This window comes from Heterocephalus glaber, unplaced genomic scaffold (assembly GCF_053883595.1).
Source record: "Heterocephalus glaber isolate CG9 unplaced genomic scaffold, H.glaber_assembly_v1.0 deba00001687, whole genome shotgun sequence".
Taxonomy (NCBI): Eukaryota; Metazoa; Chordata; class Mammalia; order Rodentia; family Bathyergidae; genus Heterocephalus; species Heterocephalus glaber.
The window spans coordinates 19,770,871-19,787,276 of record NW_028258412.1 but is presented as its reverse complement, the minus strand read 5'-3'; the positions used below and the strand labels follow the sequence as shown (position 1 = coordinate 19,787,276).

Sequence of the window (16,406 nt, the reverse complement as noted above, 5' to 3'; positions counted from 1 at the left end):
GATGTCTGTCAATACAACAAACTTGAAGGATCATGTGATGTGTTAAGTATGTATTCATTATAACCTTTTCCAGAAGTTAAAGAAAAATGAGCATTTAAGAAAGTACTGTACATTTCTGGGAACCTATCTCCTCAACATTTTATTATACAAACTTTTTAACATACAGAGAAGTGGAAAGAATTACACAGTTAATATCTACATAACCACTGCCTGGACTCCCATAAAAATATTTTGTTATATGCTTGATTACACACAGCTGTCAATCCTTTTGGGGATCCTTCAATTTAACTGTACAATATTTGGGTTGGAGAAAAGCTTATGCAGTTCAGAGATGTAAATTAAAGGTCAGAAAGCACCATGGTGTCATTTTCATCTATTTCTCAGATACAATGACAGCCAAGAGATGGTCAGGAAGTGGGCACAGTTAGCTGGGAAATGTACCAACAGTAGTAGTTTTCCACAGAAAGTCCTTTCTCCTTTGTGGGCAAAACAAGGTCAATTTGAACCTTTTTGTTACCTTTGTAAAAGTTTGGACCGCAATAGCTCTTGACAGGCTTCTTCTTCTTTGGTAATTTCTGGTCCATTGTACAGGATTCTTAACATGGAACAAGCTAACACAGACAGACCTAAAGCCAGGTCTACCAGAAAGGGCAGGCCTCCTGAGACGTCCTCCGAGGACTCCTACAATGCAGACAGGGGCAAACCACACTGGTCAGTGGACCCTGACAGAGCGCTGCCACCTGTGCCGCACCACACTGCATTGTGCCCACCACGAGGTTTACACAGCAGCACTGTGTGCCTTGCTATGGGGCACAGGTACAGCTCCCAACATCACGCGTCGGTGGTGGCACTGGAATGACCACTGAGTGAGGTCTCAACACAAATTCTGGAGAGAAAACAGCTGGTCAGACTCTAGGTCAGACACAGCACGAATCACATGCAAGAAGCCTAGATTCTTTAGGTAGCTTCCTTCTGCTCAGCTTCTCCAACTAGAAATCACTACTTAATTTTGCTGCTTCCATTCTATACTCAAACCATGATGTTGTCAGTCTACACTGAATTCATTCAAGAAATACTTAAGGGCCCCCTGCGCTCTTCTGTATCAGAGGGAAAAACAAAAGATCCCTGAAAAGCTAGCACAGATTCCCACTCTGGAGCCTCAGTTTGGGTAACCTTAAGTGGCCTCTATGTCTAAAATACCTTTCTAGGGGCCAGGGATTTAGCTTAGTGGTGCTGCTGCCAGGCGCAAGGTCCTGAGTTCGATCCCCAGTACCCCCTCCCCCCAAAAATCCTTTCTAAAATCCAGCATATAGAGGGACTAGCAGAATTCCTATTATTCTTAAAACCCAGAATTGAGGTGCTTCTTTCTTCTTTTTTTTTTTTTCTGGGAGATAGGGCCTCACTGTGTATCCCAGGCTGGCCTCGAATTCCTAGCGATCCTTCTGCCCCAGGCTTCCCCAGTACTGGGTTTACAGGAGTGGACCACCATGCCTGACTCTCAAATGCTTGCTTCTTTTTTTGTTGTTTGTTTTTTTGAGATGGGGTCTCGCTGCTCAAGTGCTTACTTCTATTGAGTGTTTGAATCTTCTTTGCCCTATAGGTAGATGCTGAAGTCGGGTCACCTCTCCACAGCTGGATAACAGAGTCCCTAAGGATGGATTATTCCTGTGCGGCTAAATTGACTTCAGGTAACAGTTCACTTTACACCATAAAACTACTATTAACTATAAGTAGATTGCTACTGCCAGATAGAAGAGACGGATGAAAGAGTGGCTCATATTCTGCCCTGTTTCCAAGGCAAATATGATGAATGTAACCAAGGCACATAGTAGAAAGTACATTTTGCCCACAGCAGTGGTTAGGGTCAAGTACCTGAGCGCGAACTGTGCAAGCAAAGCCCCACATAGCTTTATCAGGAGTGTTGTGTTCACGGCCACTTCTCATTTCAAAGGAGAAGGTGACTGTATCTCCTTCCACCTTAAATTTAAGGGGGGGGGAAATGCACTTTAAAAACAAGACACATAACTTTTGAAAGAGCAATGAATTTTAGAGATGTACTTCCAAAAGGTCCATAGCAATGGCTCACTTCTTTTCTTACTTGCTTTTTGATTCAATTCCATCCCTTTCATTTAGACACAAACCTTTCAGGTTCCTCCTGACTAGGTAGCCTTTGGGATGAGGAATCTGTGAAATGGGTCTGACTGCCCAACAGCAGGGTCAGAGTAAAGATTAATCAAATCTTAAGCATAATTTCTAATAAATGCCTCATACCTCTACTCTTGCTGCCCTCCCCCTTGCTGTTCCCCATGTCACTTCTGTCAACAGGCCAGCAAATGACCAGCACACCTGAAGAGTGCTGTGCCAGAACATCTGGCATTTCCAAACCAGCTCTATGAGTAAGGAACAAACTGCAGTGGATTAGAGAACAGATGAGTATGCTTATTCAGAGTCAGATCCATCCTGATTACACCTGGAGATAATTAGCTATCTGTGGCTGAATTAAAGAGGGTGCATGGTGTATGTTAAATTAAGGCTCATGAAGCCTATTTTGGAGCCATTTTGGGGTCTGATGGGCAACTGAGCTCATATTCATTTTCTAGGGAGATACTAGTAAGTAGTTAGAGGGCCCAGATCACAAAGCAGCCCTAATTGTATCAGTTTGGGAATGGCCATTAATTGTCTCCAAAGGCCCAAATTCCTTTGAAAACATTAACTCAGCACTTAAACTGCAGTGGCCCTGTGGTTCTAGGTTACTCATCATCATGGAATCTAGAAAAGGAGTGAGCTGGAAGAAAGCAGCTCCTCCATCCACAGAGTGACCCATGGAAGAAAGCCCAACTCTGGAGTGGACAGGGGTCTGATGTCCTATGAGTGAAAGCAGTGTCATTCTGAGTGGAAGAGGTCATTCTGAACAGAGAGGCCCAGCAAGTGGCCTCAGTTCGATAAAACCCCCATGGCCCGTGTTTTCTAGGATCATGGTGAGCGAGTACAGTATATGGGCCCATGAGAAACGTAAGTTCACTTTTCTGTTCTACAAAGTGACTGTGACTGGATACCATACCTTCACCAAGTCCTTCGGCCAACCAGTTCCTAAGACACTACGGCTGCCATATCCCAGAGTATTGCCTCCATATTCAGCAACCTTCCTACTGTTTGTGTTAGGCCCCGCGTATATCACCAACTTCAAAACAGAAAATAGACTGTTAGACTGTAAAAGAAAAACAAAAACAACATCTACAAATAAAAAGGCTGCAAAAAATGGTTGTTTAAAAATACATTTATAACCAGGCACTGGTGTCATTATAATCTAACTAATATTTTCTGATTTTTTAGGTAGAATTGATACTAGTTTGGAAGCAATCAGCTGTTGGTATTTACAGGACAGCCACACAGAAATAACAATGATTAAAACAAGCATATTTTTTATATTATCATGCTTTAATTGGCTTGGGGACCTCACATTAAAATAGTTATATCTAGCTATATGTACATACATTTTTCAAATAGCTATTTTAATACTAATCAATAACATATAACTCATTAATAACAACTAAAGTTTGAACCCTTATAACCTCCCCAAAATTAATAAAGTGAACAAATACAGAGGGAAAGATGGTTATATTCAACACAACAACAAAATAAACACACCAAAAATAAATCAATGAACAAATAAGGATATATAAAAATGCAACAAATTGAAAATAAGCCATATAAACTTAGAATCTTGCTTAATGGGATAAAAGGAAAACACATATTTGAGCAAGAAAAGGGGGCTGCTCCCTCTTGGGTCAGTTTTCATGTATCAATACTTTTCTTCCATAAGGATATGGACTTACATCCCATCAAATGACTTTCTAATATGGAGGAGAAACACTGATAGCTCATTTGGCATTCAAATACTTTGGTAGGAAAAACAAAGTTCTGGCTTCTGTAAATACCAAATCCTGTCTCCTATAGTACACTCTGACCGCCTCACACTGTATCTAAGTTTGCATCTAAAAGCTGTGTCTCCAGCCCTAGATGCTTATTGTTTTGTGTTTCTTACCCTTTTGCACCTTTTGCTGACACCAGCCAGGGATCACTGGAAAAGTAAATGTACTTTTATCCATGCAGTGAACCTCTCTGTTCTTTATCATTAACACTAATGTCTACTGTAGGTATAAGTTAGCACACATCAGAAGATGGAAATGACTGTTTTTAAAGGAGAAACAAAATGGCACCAACTAAAAGGACAACTTCTTCCACTTACTTTAAATAGTCACTCCACTTGAACCTAGGAAGTAGGGGCAGCTAATATTTTGAGCCATGAGGCAGGCCAGACCAATGTTAAGCAATGGATTATTTTAAAGGGTCACCAGAAACCATCTTCTAGAATTCCTGCTTCCAGTTATGCTGAGTTTTGGAGACAAGCCTTAAATCCTCTAGACATCCGGGACTCCTTGACTATCATCAAAGACAGTGGGGAAGAAGATTCTACAACTTCTAGTCATGTGTTTCACCATCTCATGGCAGATTTAGTTAGGAAGTTCTTTATTTTTACCCTAAAAACCTTCCCTGATGGGATTTAAAAGCATTTGTCCTTACTCAGTTTACAGGAGAGACAACACATAGCTAACAAGCTGCATGAAGATAGTAGGTACAATGCTATTTTGTGTGTACAAAGGTATTAGATAATCCCCCACTTTTCCTTCTCATGCTACATATCCCAATGCATTAGCCTCTCCTCATAAGTTTAACATGATGATTTATAATTCAGCTCCTAAAATGCTTACTTTTTTGTTTTGTTTTGTTTTGCTTTGTTTTTGAGACAGAGTCTCACTACATAGCCCAGGCTGGCCTGGAACTCAGTGATCCTCCTGCCTCAGCCTTTCAAATGCTAGGATTATAGGTATGCACCACCATGGCCAGCTTTACTTCCTTTTCTTTATTATTATTCAGCCACCAGGTTGGAAACTACTCTGAGGTAATGGCAAAGAAGAAGTAATACATAAATACATATTAGCCAGATCCCAGCCCATCTTAAACCCTTCTAAAAGGCCACTTTCTCCCAAAAGATACATGAGAAGCCCCAAGAATTGGGCAGTAAGACCTTTTGAGATGAACGGCCATCAGTCATCTACAGGAATTACAAGCACAGAGGAAAGACAGAAAGTCAGCAAAGTAAAAGGGAAAGTTCCTTTGACTCCAATCTAAGCTTCTAAAGGCTTACAAAGGGACACTGTCAACATGTCATCAGAACATTGTTTTAGACTGCAGAGGTGATGGCTTTTTTGCCCCCTCAATTACTACCCTTTGGGGCATTATTTTAGGAAAGTCCTCCTTAGAGATATCTGCAGACAGAAATAAGTCAGGAATGATGACCAACAGCAAAGAAAAATAAGAAGCACCTAAGAAAAATCAGCTTACTAGAGGTAGAGACAATAATAACTCAGTTCTTGCTTACTTTGTCATAGTCATACTGGGAGGAGCATCTGCTATCAAATCTCAGATACAGGCAGCGAGCTCCTGGGATATGGACAGTTTCTTTGAATTTATAGTTGTCTCTGACAGGGTGTACTGTTTCTACAGTCTTCCCAGCAGCCCATGGGGCGGGAATCTTCAAGCCAGTGAGAAAGCCTGGCTCTTCCTTCTCTTCCAGCATTCTAAAGCCAGAGAAAGTGGTTTAGCATAGTAGCAAGGCAAAGAAAAACAAAATAGAAATACACACTAGAATACAACAAGAAAGCACTCAAGTTGTCCATAGCATGCAACATAACATTCTGACTTTTAAATACTTAAGTCTCAATGAGAAACATTAAAAAAAAATTCCTGGTCATGTACAACTGCCCACAATGAATGTATTCATTATATACCACAAACATGTAGTAATAAAAAATATTTTTAAAGTACTTAGAACAATGCTCAGCATAAGCACTCAATAAATGTTAGCTGCTGTTATTCTTCAAATAAAAAAATTTTTCTTATATTTGAGTTCTTTCATTATTGGTATTAGGCACTATATTACTTGTATAGTAATATACAGACTATATACAAACTTAAGAGTACCAGTTTGTATTGTTTGTTTTTGACACAGAGTCTCGCTGTGCAGTTAAGGCTGGCCTTGAACTCGCTATGTAGGCCAGGCTAGCCTCAAACTAATAGTGATCCTCCTGCCTCAGCTTCTCAAGTGTTGGGATTACAGACAGATACCACTACGTCCGGCTATATTTGTATTTTCCTCTTTTTTTGTTCAAGTACTATATTTGCACTTTCACCCTCTTTTTTCAAGGGAGAAGCCAAATTGATGTACAAGAGAAGACCTCACTAACTCTCATTCAAAGTTACTCATGGGGAAAAAAAAAGCCAGGCATGGTGGCACATACCTGTAAACTCAGCACTTAGGAGGCTGAGGCAGGTGGACTGCCATGAGTTCAAGGCCAGCCTGGACTACACAGTGAGTTCAAGGCAGGCCTGAACTACATATTGAGACCCTGTCTCAAAAACAAAAACAACCATAAAGGGCCATGATGATCAGCTACTTTGCAGATCCCACAGCTTTTGTGTCCTACACAATTTGTGGTGGTGCTGGGGATTGAACCCATGGCCTTGTGTGAGTCAAGCTCTTTGCCACTGAGCTATAACCCCAGCCCTATGCAATTTTTGTTGATTTCAACATGCTAATTGTTAAAATTATTATATAAACTCTTGGAGTTTATATAACTGTCACTGTAATTTTTTCTTAAAAACTGCTTTCAAAAGCTCTAACTATTATAATTGAATTCTGAAGGACTTCACAGAGCCTGAAGCTATGGAACACAAAATCCTAAAATCCTAAACTTGGGCTGGGGATTTAGCTCAGTGGTTCCGGTGCCTGCCTTGCAAGCGCAAGGTCCCGAGTTTGATCCCCGGTACCAAATAAACCCCCAAAAACCAAAAAACCTAAACTTGGCTGCCTTGGAATTCTCTGCAGAGCTGTGCTATCCAATACGTAGCTGCTAGTCACATGTAGCTATTTAGATTGAATTTAAATCAAATAAAATATAAAATCCAATTTCTTGGCTGCACTGGCCATCTTGCAAATGCTCAGTAACCTGGCTGATGGTGTTGGACAGCACAGATACAAGTTTCCATCACTGCAAAAAGGTCAATTGGATAGCACACTGCTTTTGAGAAACTTGAAAAATCTTTTCTGATCAATTTTTTTAAAAGACAGCTTTAGGGCCGGGGATTTAGCTCAGTGGTTCCACCGCCTGCCTTGCAAGCGCAAGGTCCCAGGTTCCATCCCCAGTACAAAAAAAAAAAAAGAAAGAAAAAAGAAAAAGACAGCTTTAATGAAACACAGATGTGTAATAAATGGCACATATTTAAATTTGGTAAGTTCGGACCCTTGTAAACCACCATGAAGTTTCCTTCTTTCTCTTTATAATCTCTCCACTCCCTCCCTGAGGCAAACACTTATTTCCTGTCGGCTGCTAGAGAGTTAGTTTGTATTTTCTAGTTTACTGTATATGGAATCACACAGTATGTAACCTGGGTGATCTGGAGTTTTCCAGCATTAAGTATCTGGGATTCACAAATGTTACTGCATACACCAACCATTCACACCTTTTTATTCCTGAGGAGAATCACATTATATAGACAGTTTGTTTATTCATTCATCTATTAATGGGCATTTGGGTTGTTTCCAGTTTTGGGCTATTCTAACTAAAGGTATTATGAAACTTTATGTCTAATCTTTGTAAGGACTTATGCTTTCTTTTCTCTTTTGTGATACCTAGAAGAAGAATAGATGGGCCATGTGGTTTGCATATGTTGAACTTTTTAAAAAATTGCCAGCCAGGAGTGGTGGTACATTCCAGTAGTACCAGCTACTCAGGAGGCTGAGGTAGGGAGGGTCACTTGAGCCCAGGAATTTAAAGCCAGCCTAGGCAACACAGTGAGAACCTGTCTCTTTAAGAACAACAACCAAGTAGAGCGTGGTGGCTTTAACTCACATAGTGAGTTCAAGGTCAGTCTGATAGTCTGAACTACAGAGTGAGACCCTGTCTCATAGAACGAAAAAACAAAACAAAAAAAGAAGAGAAAAACAACACCCACAAAAATTCTCCCAGACTGTTTGCCAAAGTCCCCACCATTAGTGTATGAGAATTTCAGGTCAATTTTGAACTAATTTTTTTTTTTTTGGTACCGGGGATTGAACTCGGGACCTTGCGGTTGTGAGGCAGACAGCGGAACCACTGAGCTAAATCCCTGGCCCTTGAACTAATTTTTTATTCACAGGGAAATTTATTTTAATCTCTTGTTAGAAATCTAAGTAATTCTATAGTTATCTGTACAAGTTTGACCCTAAAGTCTTTTTCTTTTCCCAGTTAGACAATCCTTACTAAAAACCATCATTGTAAAAGGAGAACAAGGCTTCACAAAAGACCAGGACGCAGAGCCAGTTACCTTTCATCAGGGAACAGCCTGCACTTCTGCTCTGAGGTGCCACAGGGGGAACAGCCCACCTCAGCAAAAACAGGACACTGGGTTTTAAGCAGCAAAGCCGTCTGAAATACAAAACCATCAGCAGTCTTAAAGAGCTCACTGTCAGATCACCTGGACTACAGGTGCCAAACTTAGAATTCTCACTTGAATCATTTTTTCACAATCCTAGTCTGTGCTACTGAGACCCCTCTACATCACTTAATGTGGGAAGGGAACACATCATTTCTGTTAGTTACTCTAGGCTGGCAAAGTCCCAGGAGACTAAACAAGATGGCAGGTTTTAGATGCATGTAGATTAGCATTTCTACAACTGATGAGAGATGAACACATGCTAAGAGACTAGCAGTCATTTAGTCACAGGAGCAAATAAAATGTGTTTCCTTAACCCTCAAATTTGTTTTTAGAGCATGATGCTTTTCTTGGTTTCTGAAAGGTACTGTTACATTTATTGTGAAGTGGGCCAGCAGAGAACAGGCCTGTGGGGCACCAAGGGTCCCACCTGGCTGGTATAGAGTACCAGCTGCACGAGCTGGGGCATCAGAGCGTCGGCCATGGTCAAAGTCTGCAGATTGGGGTGCATCAGGGAGGTCAGTAACACTGGGAGAAGGTGACCGAGCATTGTAGCCTTGGTGACTTGCTCCAAGCCTTTCAGCCTACAAAAAGTTTGAGAAAAAGAGTCTAAGCAATGGCTGAGCATCTAGAGAAGTGGCTGATGTCATCTGTATCACACAATTCTCTCAAATCCCATCTCCTTAAACAAGGGAAATACTTATGCTGTAGCAATCCAGTCTACAAATGTCCCACCTTCTACTACTGAGGAAGAGAGGAAAAACAAAGAGCCATTAATGGATTTTACCTTCAACCTGTGATTTGGTCAAAAAAGTGTAGGGATGCATTTCACAGCACATTCAAAGCACTTTACAAGGTCTACGTGCAAATGCCTGCTCTAGGTAGTTACAACCTCTCAAGTCCTTCCACGCTTCTGGGGCTGTGGGTGCTGTGCTGGCTAAAACTCAGAGAAGCAGGAAGTGAATGGAACACCATTCACCTATGTGTCGCTGTGAAATCCATTCCTCTCTAAAGCAATTGAGGATCACATGCACAACAGAGGCAGCCAGATTTCCTCCCAATATTCTTTGTGTGTGTGTGTGTGGTTTTTTTTTTGGTACCGGGGATTGAACTTGGCTTCTTGCGCTTGCTCAGCAGGCAGCGAAACCACTGTGCTAAATCCCCGGCCCATCCTCCCAATATTCTTATTGTGGTAAAATATACAGTACATAAAAGTTACCATCTTATCCATGTTCAAGTATACATTTCAGTAGTATTAATAATGTACAATCACTCCCATCCACCTCTGTAACTCTTTTCTTTTTTTTTTTTGTACAGGGGATCAAACTCAAGACCCTGCACTTATGAGGCAGGAAGTGGCACCACTGAGCTAAATCCCAGGCCCTAACTCTTTTTATCTCGTAAAACCAAAACTCTGCCCCATTTGACAGTAACTCCATTCCCCCACCTACCCCAGCAACCAACACTCTACTTTCTTTTTTTTGGTACTGGGGATCGAACTCAGGTCCTTGTGCTTGTGCAGCAGGAGGCGAAACCACTGAGCTAAATCCCTGTCCCAACACTCTACTTTCTGACTCTATGATTTTAACTATTTTAAGGAAGCAGATTTTTAATTTGTCTTTAAAATCACATTCTTAATATCCACATCATCTGCCAGGAAAATTAAAGTATATAAGTCTCCCAAAAAAAGAAATGGATCATATAAACTCTCCAAGGCTACTGAGTATATTGGTGTTGGAACTAGAAACCAACTGCATGTTCACTAGCCCTCCCATTGGACTCCATCTGCTCCCAACATGGGTGGAGTGTGGACACCAACAACACCTCTTAATAAGCCCTGTAACACCTATCTGGGTTAGACTGGGGTTCTCAGCCCCAACCTGCCATCTTCCCTGTGGAAGTGGGAGAGAACCAAAGACATGGGGACAGACAAGGTTACTGAAGCAAAAATTATGCTGCTGGGTATCAAAACAACACCTCTAACATATAAATTGTCAAAAAACACATTATGCAACTCATTTCTAAAAGCAACTATGTAGGAATTTTAATGTGAAGGGCTGAAAAAGGGCTTCGTTACTGTGAAAGAGAAGTTTACCTTCTATATAGGTCACTCCTATATTTGGAGAAGTGAAACTACAGTAAAATCTAGAGTAATCTACAGTAAAATCATGTCACTGTAGTCTTTTAGGCAGTAGCTAATTATCTGTATCACCAAGTCACTTCTTCCTACCGAAAGCAAGCAGTGCAGTGCTGAGCTACAGAATTAAGACAAACGCCAGTCTGGGAGTGATGACAGTAGAAGTCCCCAGTGCCAGAGATGAGGCTGTCCAGCATAACCTTGTACCCCTAGATCAGCGGCAGCGAACCTATGGTATGTGTGCCACAGTGGGCTGTTTGTATTGAAAGCCATCACTGTCCTAGATTATGGTTGTTGGCCCAATCTCATCTAAAAGCACATTAGAAACTTCGATAGCACTTAGCTTTGAAACCCTTGCCATTTCAACCTATTCTCACAAAAATGAACATTCAATGTTCCATTCTAAAAAGGTTTCACTTTCATAAGCAAATTTCTCTTCTTGAAGGGCAGCAGGACACAGCTCCCAATCCATTTCCTCACCTTTGCTCTCGGTCGGGTATGTCGCTGTTTATGAGGGCAGTGGTCACCTGCTGTAGCATTTCCAACACTTCATCACATCCACTCAGGATTTGGGTGGCAAGAGCCAAAATACTGACCTTTAGCTCCTAGATAGAAAACATCATAATATTATTTTTAGGCTTTGTCATGAACAAACACTCACAATGACGATATGAAATGAAATCTTTAATGATGTATTCCCAAATGAAATGATGAGGTGGCCAGAACAAGCCCAAAGCATTGAGTTCCTCTAGGATGGCAAGTAGCAATTTGATTTGGGAGGCCAAGGTCTGGCATACAGACAGAAATACGCAGTATTTCACAGGGAGCACATTGCGTGCATAGGAGAAAAGGCCTAGCTCCTATCCCATCCTGCACAAGAGAGCTCCTGGTGGCCAGCCCAGAAACTGTCCAGGTGGAGGACTGCCTTGGGTGGTATGAGGATAGCTAAAGAGAAAAACAGAACAGTAAAAGGCGCATGTATAGGCGGTGGATAAAATGAGACAAAAACACAACATTCTGAAACAGTACAAGTGACCTTTCACTCAATATCTTTAACTCATTACACTTAAAATCTAGCAAGTTAAAAATTCAATTAAATAGTAGACAGTTATGGGCTACTAAACACTAAAAATAGCTGTTAGAGAATTCATGGAATATAAATACTGTGTTAGTAAATTCTAGCTAATATGATATAAATGTTTAGTTTACAAAACTATTTTCTATTAAAAAAAAACCAAATTAACTCAAGGTGACATCTATGTGTTTTTAAAATTTTTGTTGGAAATATAGACAATTGAGCCTATCTGCCTTTACTGAGTCTTTATATTTCTCTTCATGCTTTAATTAAGAATTTATAAAATTTAACCTTTCAAATGGAGAAAAAAAAACCCTTCGTTGTTGAAATTTCCTGGAGTCTTCTTTGCATTATTAAGAATACTTTCATCATTAAGAGAAAAGGCATTCTGAACTGATAGAATTGAGTCACACTAATGACATCAGTGATCCTGTACTGACTGTATACCATGTGGCAGCTCAGTGCCAGGCATTAACATGGCTTGTCTCTAGTCCTCACATAACCTTACAAAGCAGAGGCTACTGTCCCTTTATACTAATTAGGAAACTAAGGAAAGAAAAGTAAAATAAGTTAATATCAGCAATTTAAATTAATAATTCATGTATGTCTACCTGTTTAAAACTGGTCATTTGGTGAGATAAACTTATACATACAAACTAGGAGATGTCTGATTTATATAGTATATGTAAGGAATATTTTTTAAAAAGGCAAGCTACAGTGGTTTTTATGGCTTCCTTGATTAATTTTTCAATATATTTAAGTCAATATTTTAAGGAAGAGTAAACTTACTGATTTCTCTACTTTTCCCACAAAGATGAAATCTTGAACAACAATGCAAACAACTGCCTTGAGCATCTGTCAAAATTACAACCACCACTGCTACAGAAAGATCTTTGGAGTGCTATAAATTATTATGTGGGAATAAATGACTGATTTTACACAGAAGCTTATTTAGAAATAATGACAGAAAATGAAACGAGCTATAGGTTTATAAAGTTAAGTTGTTCTTTACAAAGACTGAGAGAAAATTATTACCTTTTAAATTATTTGGATCAAGAAAATTAATAAACCATCCAAAATGTCAAGGCTCTTTAAAATATTATGCTCCCAGATCTCTCTCTATATAAATATATACATAATTTTCAGGTGTGATGAGATCACTTGTCAGTGCCATTCTTTAGTTCTTAAAAGATGAGCTGGGTGAGGTGGTGCATGCCTGTAATCCCAGCACTTGGGAGGCTGAGTTAGGTGGACTGCTGTGAGTCCAAGGCCAGCCTGAACTACAGAGTGAGACCCCATCTCAAAAAGCCAAAAAAAAAAGAAAGATGAATACCAAAAAAAAAAAAAAAAAAGAAAGATGAATATAAACACAGGTAGAAAGAGACTGACAGGAGCACATGGATGACACACTATGAGTGTCACAAATATGGCAACCACTGTGTAATGACATAAAAATCTATGAAATGGGTGGCCTAATATCTCTCACAAGAATATAAGTCACATGGTGAATTCTGACATCATAATACACAGAAATTTGGCCAATTAAAACTGTGCTTTACATACTGGGTAGAAAGCATCGTTAAAATAAAGCTTGGTGTTTACCTGTACCTTCAATGTCTCTCCCTGCAAGGAGTTGTCACTGTCATCATTGTCATCAGGTTTAATCAAAATAGTGTTACTGAGAAGGTGATTCTGAACTGCCATCAGATAGCGCAGGCAGGAGGAAGCAGCCTTTAATACAAATAAGGGCATTTAAATGATCTATTCCCTACTGAAAGAAGGGATCATGTAATCCTCATGTTTTAAAAAGATTTTGACAAGAGAAACAAAAAGAGAAAGTACAGAAAACAGACCAAGTTAGTTTCTCAGATGACTTCTATACACAAGGCTTTCGACCCAGACTTTGATACATTTCCATACTCTCTGCCTTTCACTGCACAATCCTCATCAATCTCTCAGAACAAGTACTTTAATTTTCCCTCTTAGTAGTTCTTCTTTCCCCCTCTGTCTCACAGGCATCTTCATTGAGAAGACGCTACCCAAACCGTTAAAAGAACTTTTGATTCCTATGAGTCTCCGTAAAGCACTAACAGTTTAGAAAAAAATGCTAAGTTAACTGGAAGGGGGTGTTGCTAGATTAAAAAAAAAAAAAAAAGAACAAATTTAGTCAAATGAGTTATCACAAATTTAAGTCTTGGGAAAAACCATTTCAAGTGGATTCATCTAGTTCTACATTTCTAAGATAAGCACAATCATCTATGAATTTTCATAAATTATTTTCAGCCTATCATTGTAAGGTGAGTGTGTAAATGTGTGTGCCTGTACACACCACTCAATGCAGGATAATGAAAACAGAAACAATATAATTTTCCTTTCAGTAAACACATTTTTACTTACAGGCACAGTTGAAAGGAGCTTTTGAAAGTCATCTTTAGAGACAGTTTGGCACTTGGTGATTAAGATACAGGATTCTCGTACAACAATCTTCAGAATGTAGTGTAAAAGTTCATCATTTAGTCTTTAAAATGCAGGAAAAATGTAACAATGAAACAGTGATAGTTTATTAGTAAAAGGATAAATTTTATACAATTGGCATGAGATGACCAATATAAGATGAAATTTTTTAAAATTTAAAAATATCTATCTATCTATCTATCTATCTATCTATCTATCTATCTATCTATCTATCATCAGTACTGGAGACTGAACCCAGGGCCTTCACACTGAGCTACATTTCCAGCTCCTTTAAAAAATTTTTAAGTTTTGAGATGGGGTCTTGCTAAGTCATTAAATTGTCCAGGCTGGACTCAAACTTTCCATCCTCCTGCCTCAGGGTCTCAGAGTGCTGGGATTACAAGTGTATACCACCATGCCTAGCTAAGATATGAAATTAATGAAATTAAGATATGAAATTAATCTGCAAGGAAATCATCTTACTCAGTAATGATGCTAACAATTAGATAATTAAGCCAGATTTACAGAAACGAAGTGGTATCCAACCATCCAATCAAAATACTTTACAAGTAACAGGAAAGCCACACTTCCCTCCCCCTCCCTAGGTCTAACACACACATCTCTCACAGATCAGCAAATGGATGGCTCCTCTACCAAGATTTCTGAAGTAAGTTCTGTTATTTCTGCTAAACACTCTTTCCTACAGTAGGCCCAAGTTGCTTTACTGATAAAACTGAAATATGCTATTAGTTCTTAGGGCAACTGTGGGATTTATCTTTCAACTGATTCAGGCTTTAGGTTTAACATGCTAATGATGTTAGCTATAAAACAGGAGGCCAACTTGATCAAACATAATTAATTGTAAATTACTTAGAAGGACACAAGAAAGGGCTAGCAGTAAATAACAACTGTTGTCACCTGTAGTGATCGTCCTCATCGCTGCCGAATCGATTGTTTTGAAGCTGTTCAGCTAAGTTGGTTAAGATCACATCCCGCAGCTGGGAGAGTCCGCTGTTTCTTTCTCCTAATACACAACAAAGCTCCATAAACTACCTTGGAAGTAGCACTTAGAAAACTGATGCAATTTTTTAACATGTTTTTTTTTGGTACCGGGGATCAAACTCTGTTAACAGTTTGTTTTTTTTTAAATAGACTGTCAACAACCTAGCAGCACTGGGAATACAGACTTAGATAAACATCAGTGGCAAAACTAGATCTCAACCAGCTGGCTTGGTTTGTTTGTTTGTTTAGATAGAATTTCACTCTGTAGGGCTGGGGATGTAGCTCAGAGGCACAACACCTGCCTGGCAAGTGCAAGGTCCTGAGTTCGGTCCCCGATACCAAAAACAAAAAAACAAAAAACAAGAATTTCACTCTGTAGCCCAGGTTGACCTCAAACTCAAGACCCTCCTGCCTCAGTCTTCTGAGTGCTGGGGTTGCAGTTGTGCGCCACCACAGGTTTTGCCAGCTCATCCTGATTTAGATGTAATTACCTCCTTGATATATCATAAAGTATTTCTAGCCAGATGCTGTGGCATATGCTTGTAATCCCAGCACTTGGGAGGCTGATTCAGGAGGACTGCCATGAGTTCAGAGCCAGCCTAGGCTACATAATGAATTTAAAGGCACCCTGGACTACACAGTGAGAACCTGTCTCAAAAAAACAAACAACACAAAAGAGTAGAGTGTTATTTCTAATTCCTTAAATTGATGTTGCTTTTAAATGCAGAGTGTCTTTATCATTGTATTTTTCTTGTTTGTTTGGTATAACTGAAAAAGTTGGGTTCTAATGTGTGGAAAAAAACTTAGAGATCACCAAGAGGTCCTTTTTTTTTTTTTTTTCAAATTTTTTGTGACACGGTCTCACTATGTAGTTCAGGCTGGCCTTGAACTCCCTATGTAACCCAGGCTGGCCTTGAATTTCTGGCGCTCCTCCTGCCTCACCCTCCCAAGTGCTGGGTGTGCACTATTACACCTGGTGAAGTCATTATTTTTAAACATGTGTTAAACATCTAGGGTCAGGCACATTAGATTAAGTATTAGAAATACTGTACAAAGAGGCTTATAAGGCTTGAAGATAAATAAAACATGGTTTCTGCTCTCAATCTGGTTGAAATGAACCCATGTAATATATTGAATAAGAGATAAGAATCTATTGATATTCAGCTGTCTCCTTAAAGAAAAAAGATGGTAAATTTTTTTTTT

At 39.6% G+C, this 16,406-nt stretch overlaps 1 protein-coding gene across 8 annotated transcripts in view; it reads right to left on the bottom strand.

The window, feature by feature from the left end:
* Hectd4 (HECT domain E3 ubiquitin protein ligase 4) overlaps positions 1-16,406 on the bottom strand; it is a 180,542-nt gene that overhangs the window by 74,256 nt on the left and 89,880 nt on the right. For 5 of the 8 annotated variants that reach the window (XM_087198219.1, XM_087198220.1, XM_087198221.1 and 2 more), the window contains 10 exons: positions 15,120-15,225; positions 14,145-14,265; positions 13,350-13,478; positions 11,153-11,277; positions 8,966-9,119; positions 8,428-8,528; positions 5,444-5,642; positions 3,062-3,208; positions 1,873-1,977; positions 518-681 (listed from right to left, as the gene is read on the bottom strand). In XM_087198219.1, the coding sequence (XP_087054345.1) occupies positions 518-681; positions 1,873-1,977; positions 3,062-3,208; positions 5,444-5,642; positions 8,428-8,528; positions 8,966-9,119; positions 11,153-11,277; positions 13,350-13,478; positions 14,145-14,265; positions 15,120-15,225 (1,351 nt within the window). The remainder of the gene's footprint in view (positions 1-517; positions 682-1,872; positions 1,978-3,061; positions 3,209-5,443; positions 5,643-8,427; positions 8,529-8,965; positions 9,120-11,152; positions 11,278-13,349; positions 13,479-14,144; positions 14,266-15,119; positions 15,226-16,406) is intronic. The other 3 variants (XM_087198223.1, XM_087198222.1, XM_087198224.1) reach the window with 3 other exon arrangements.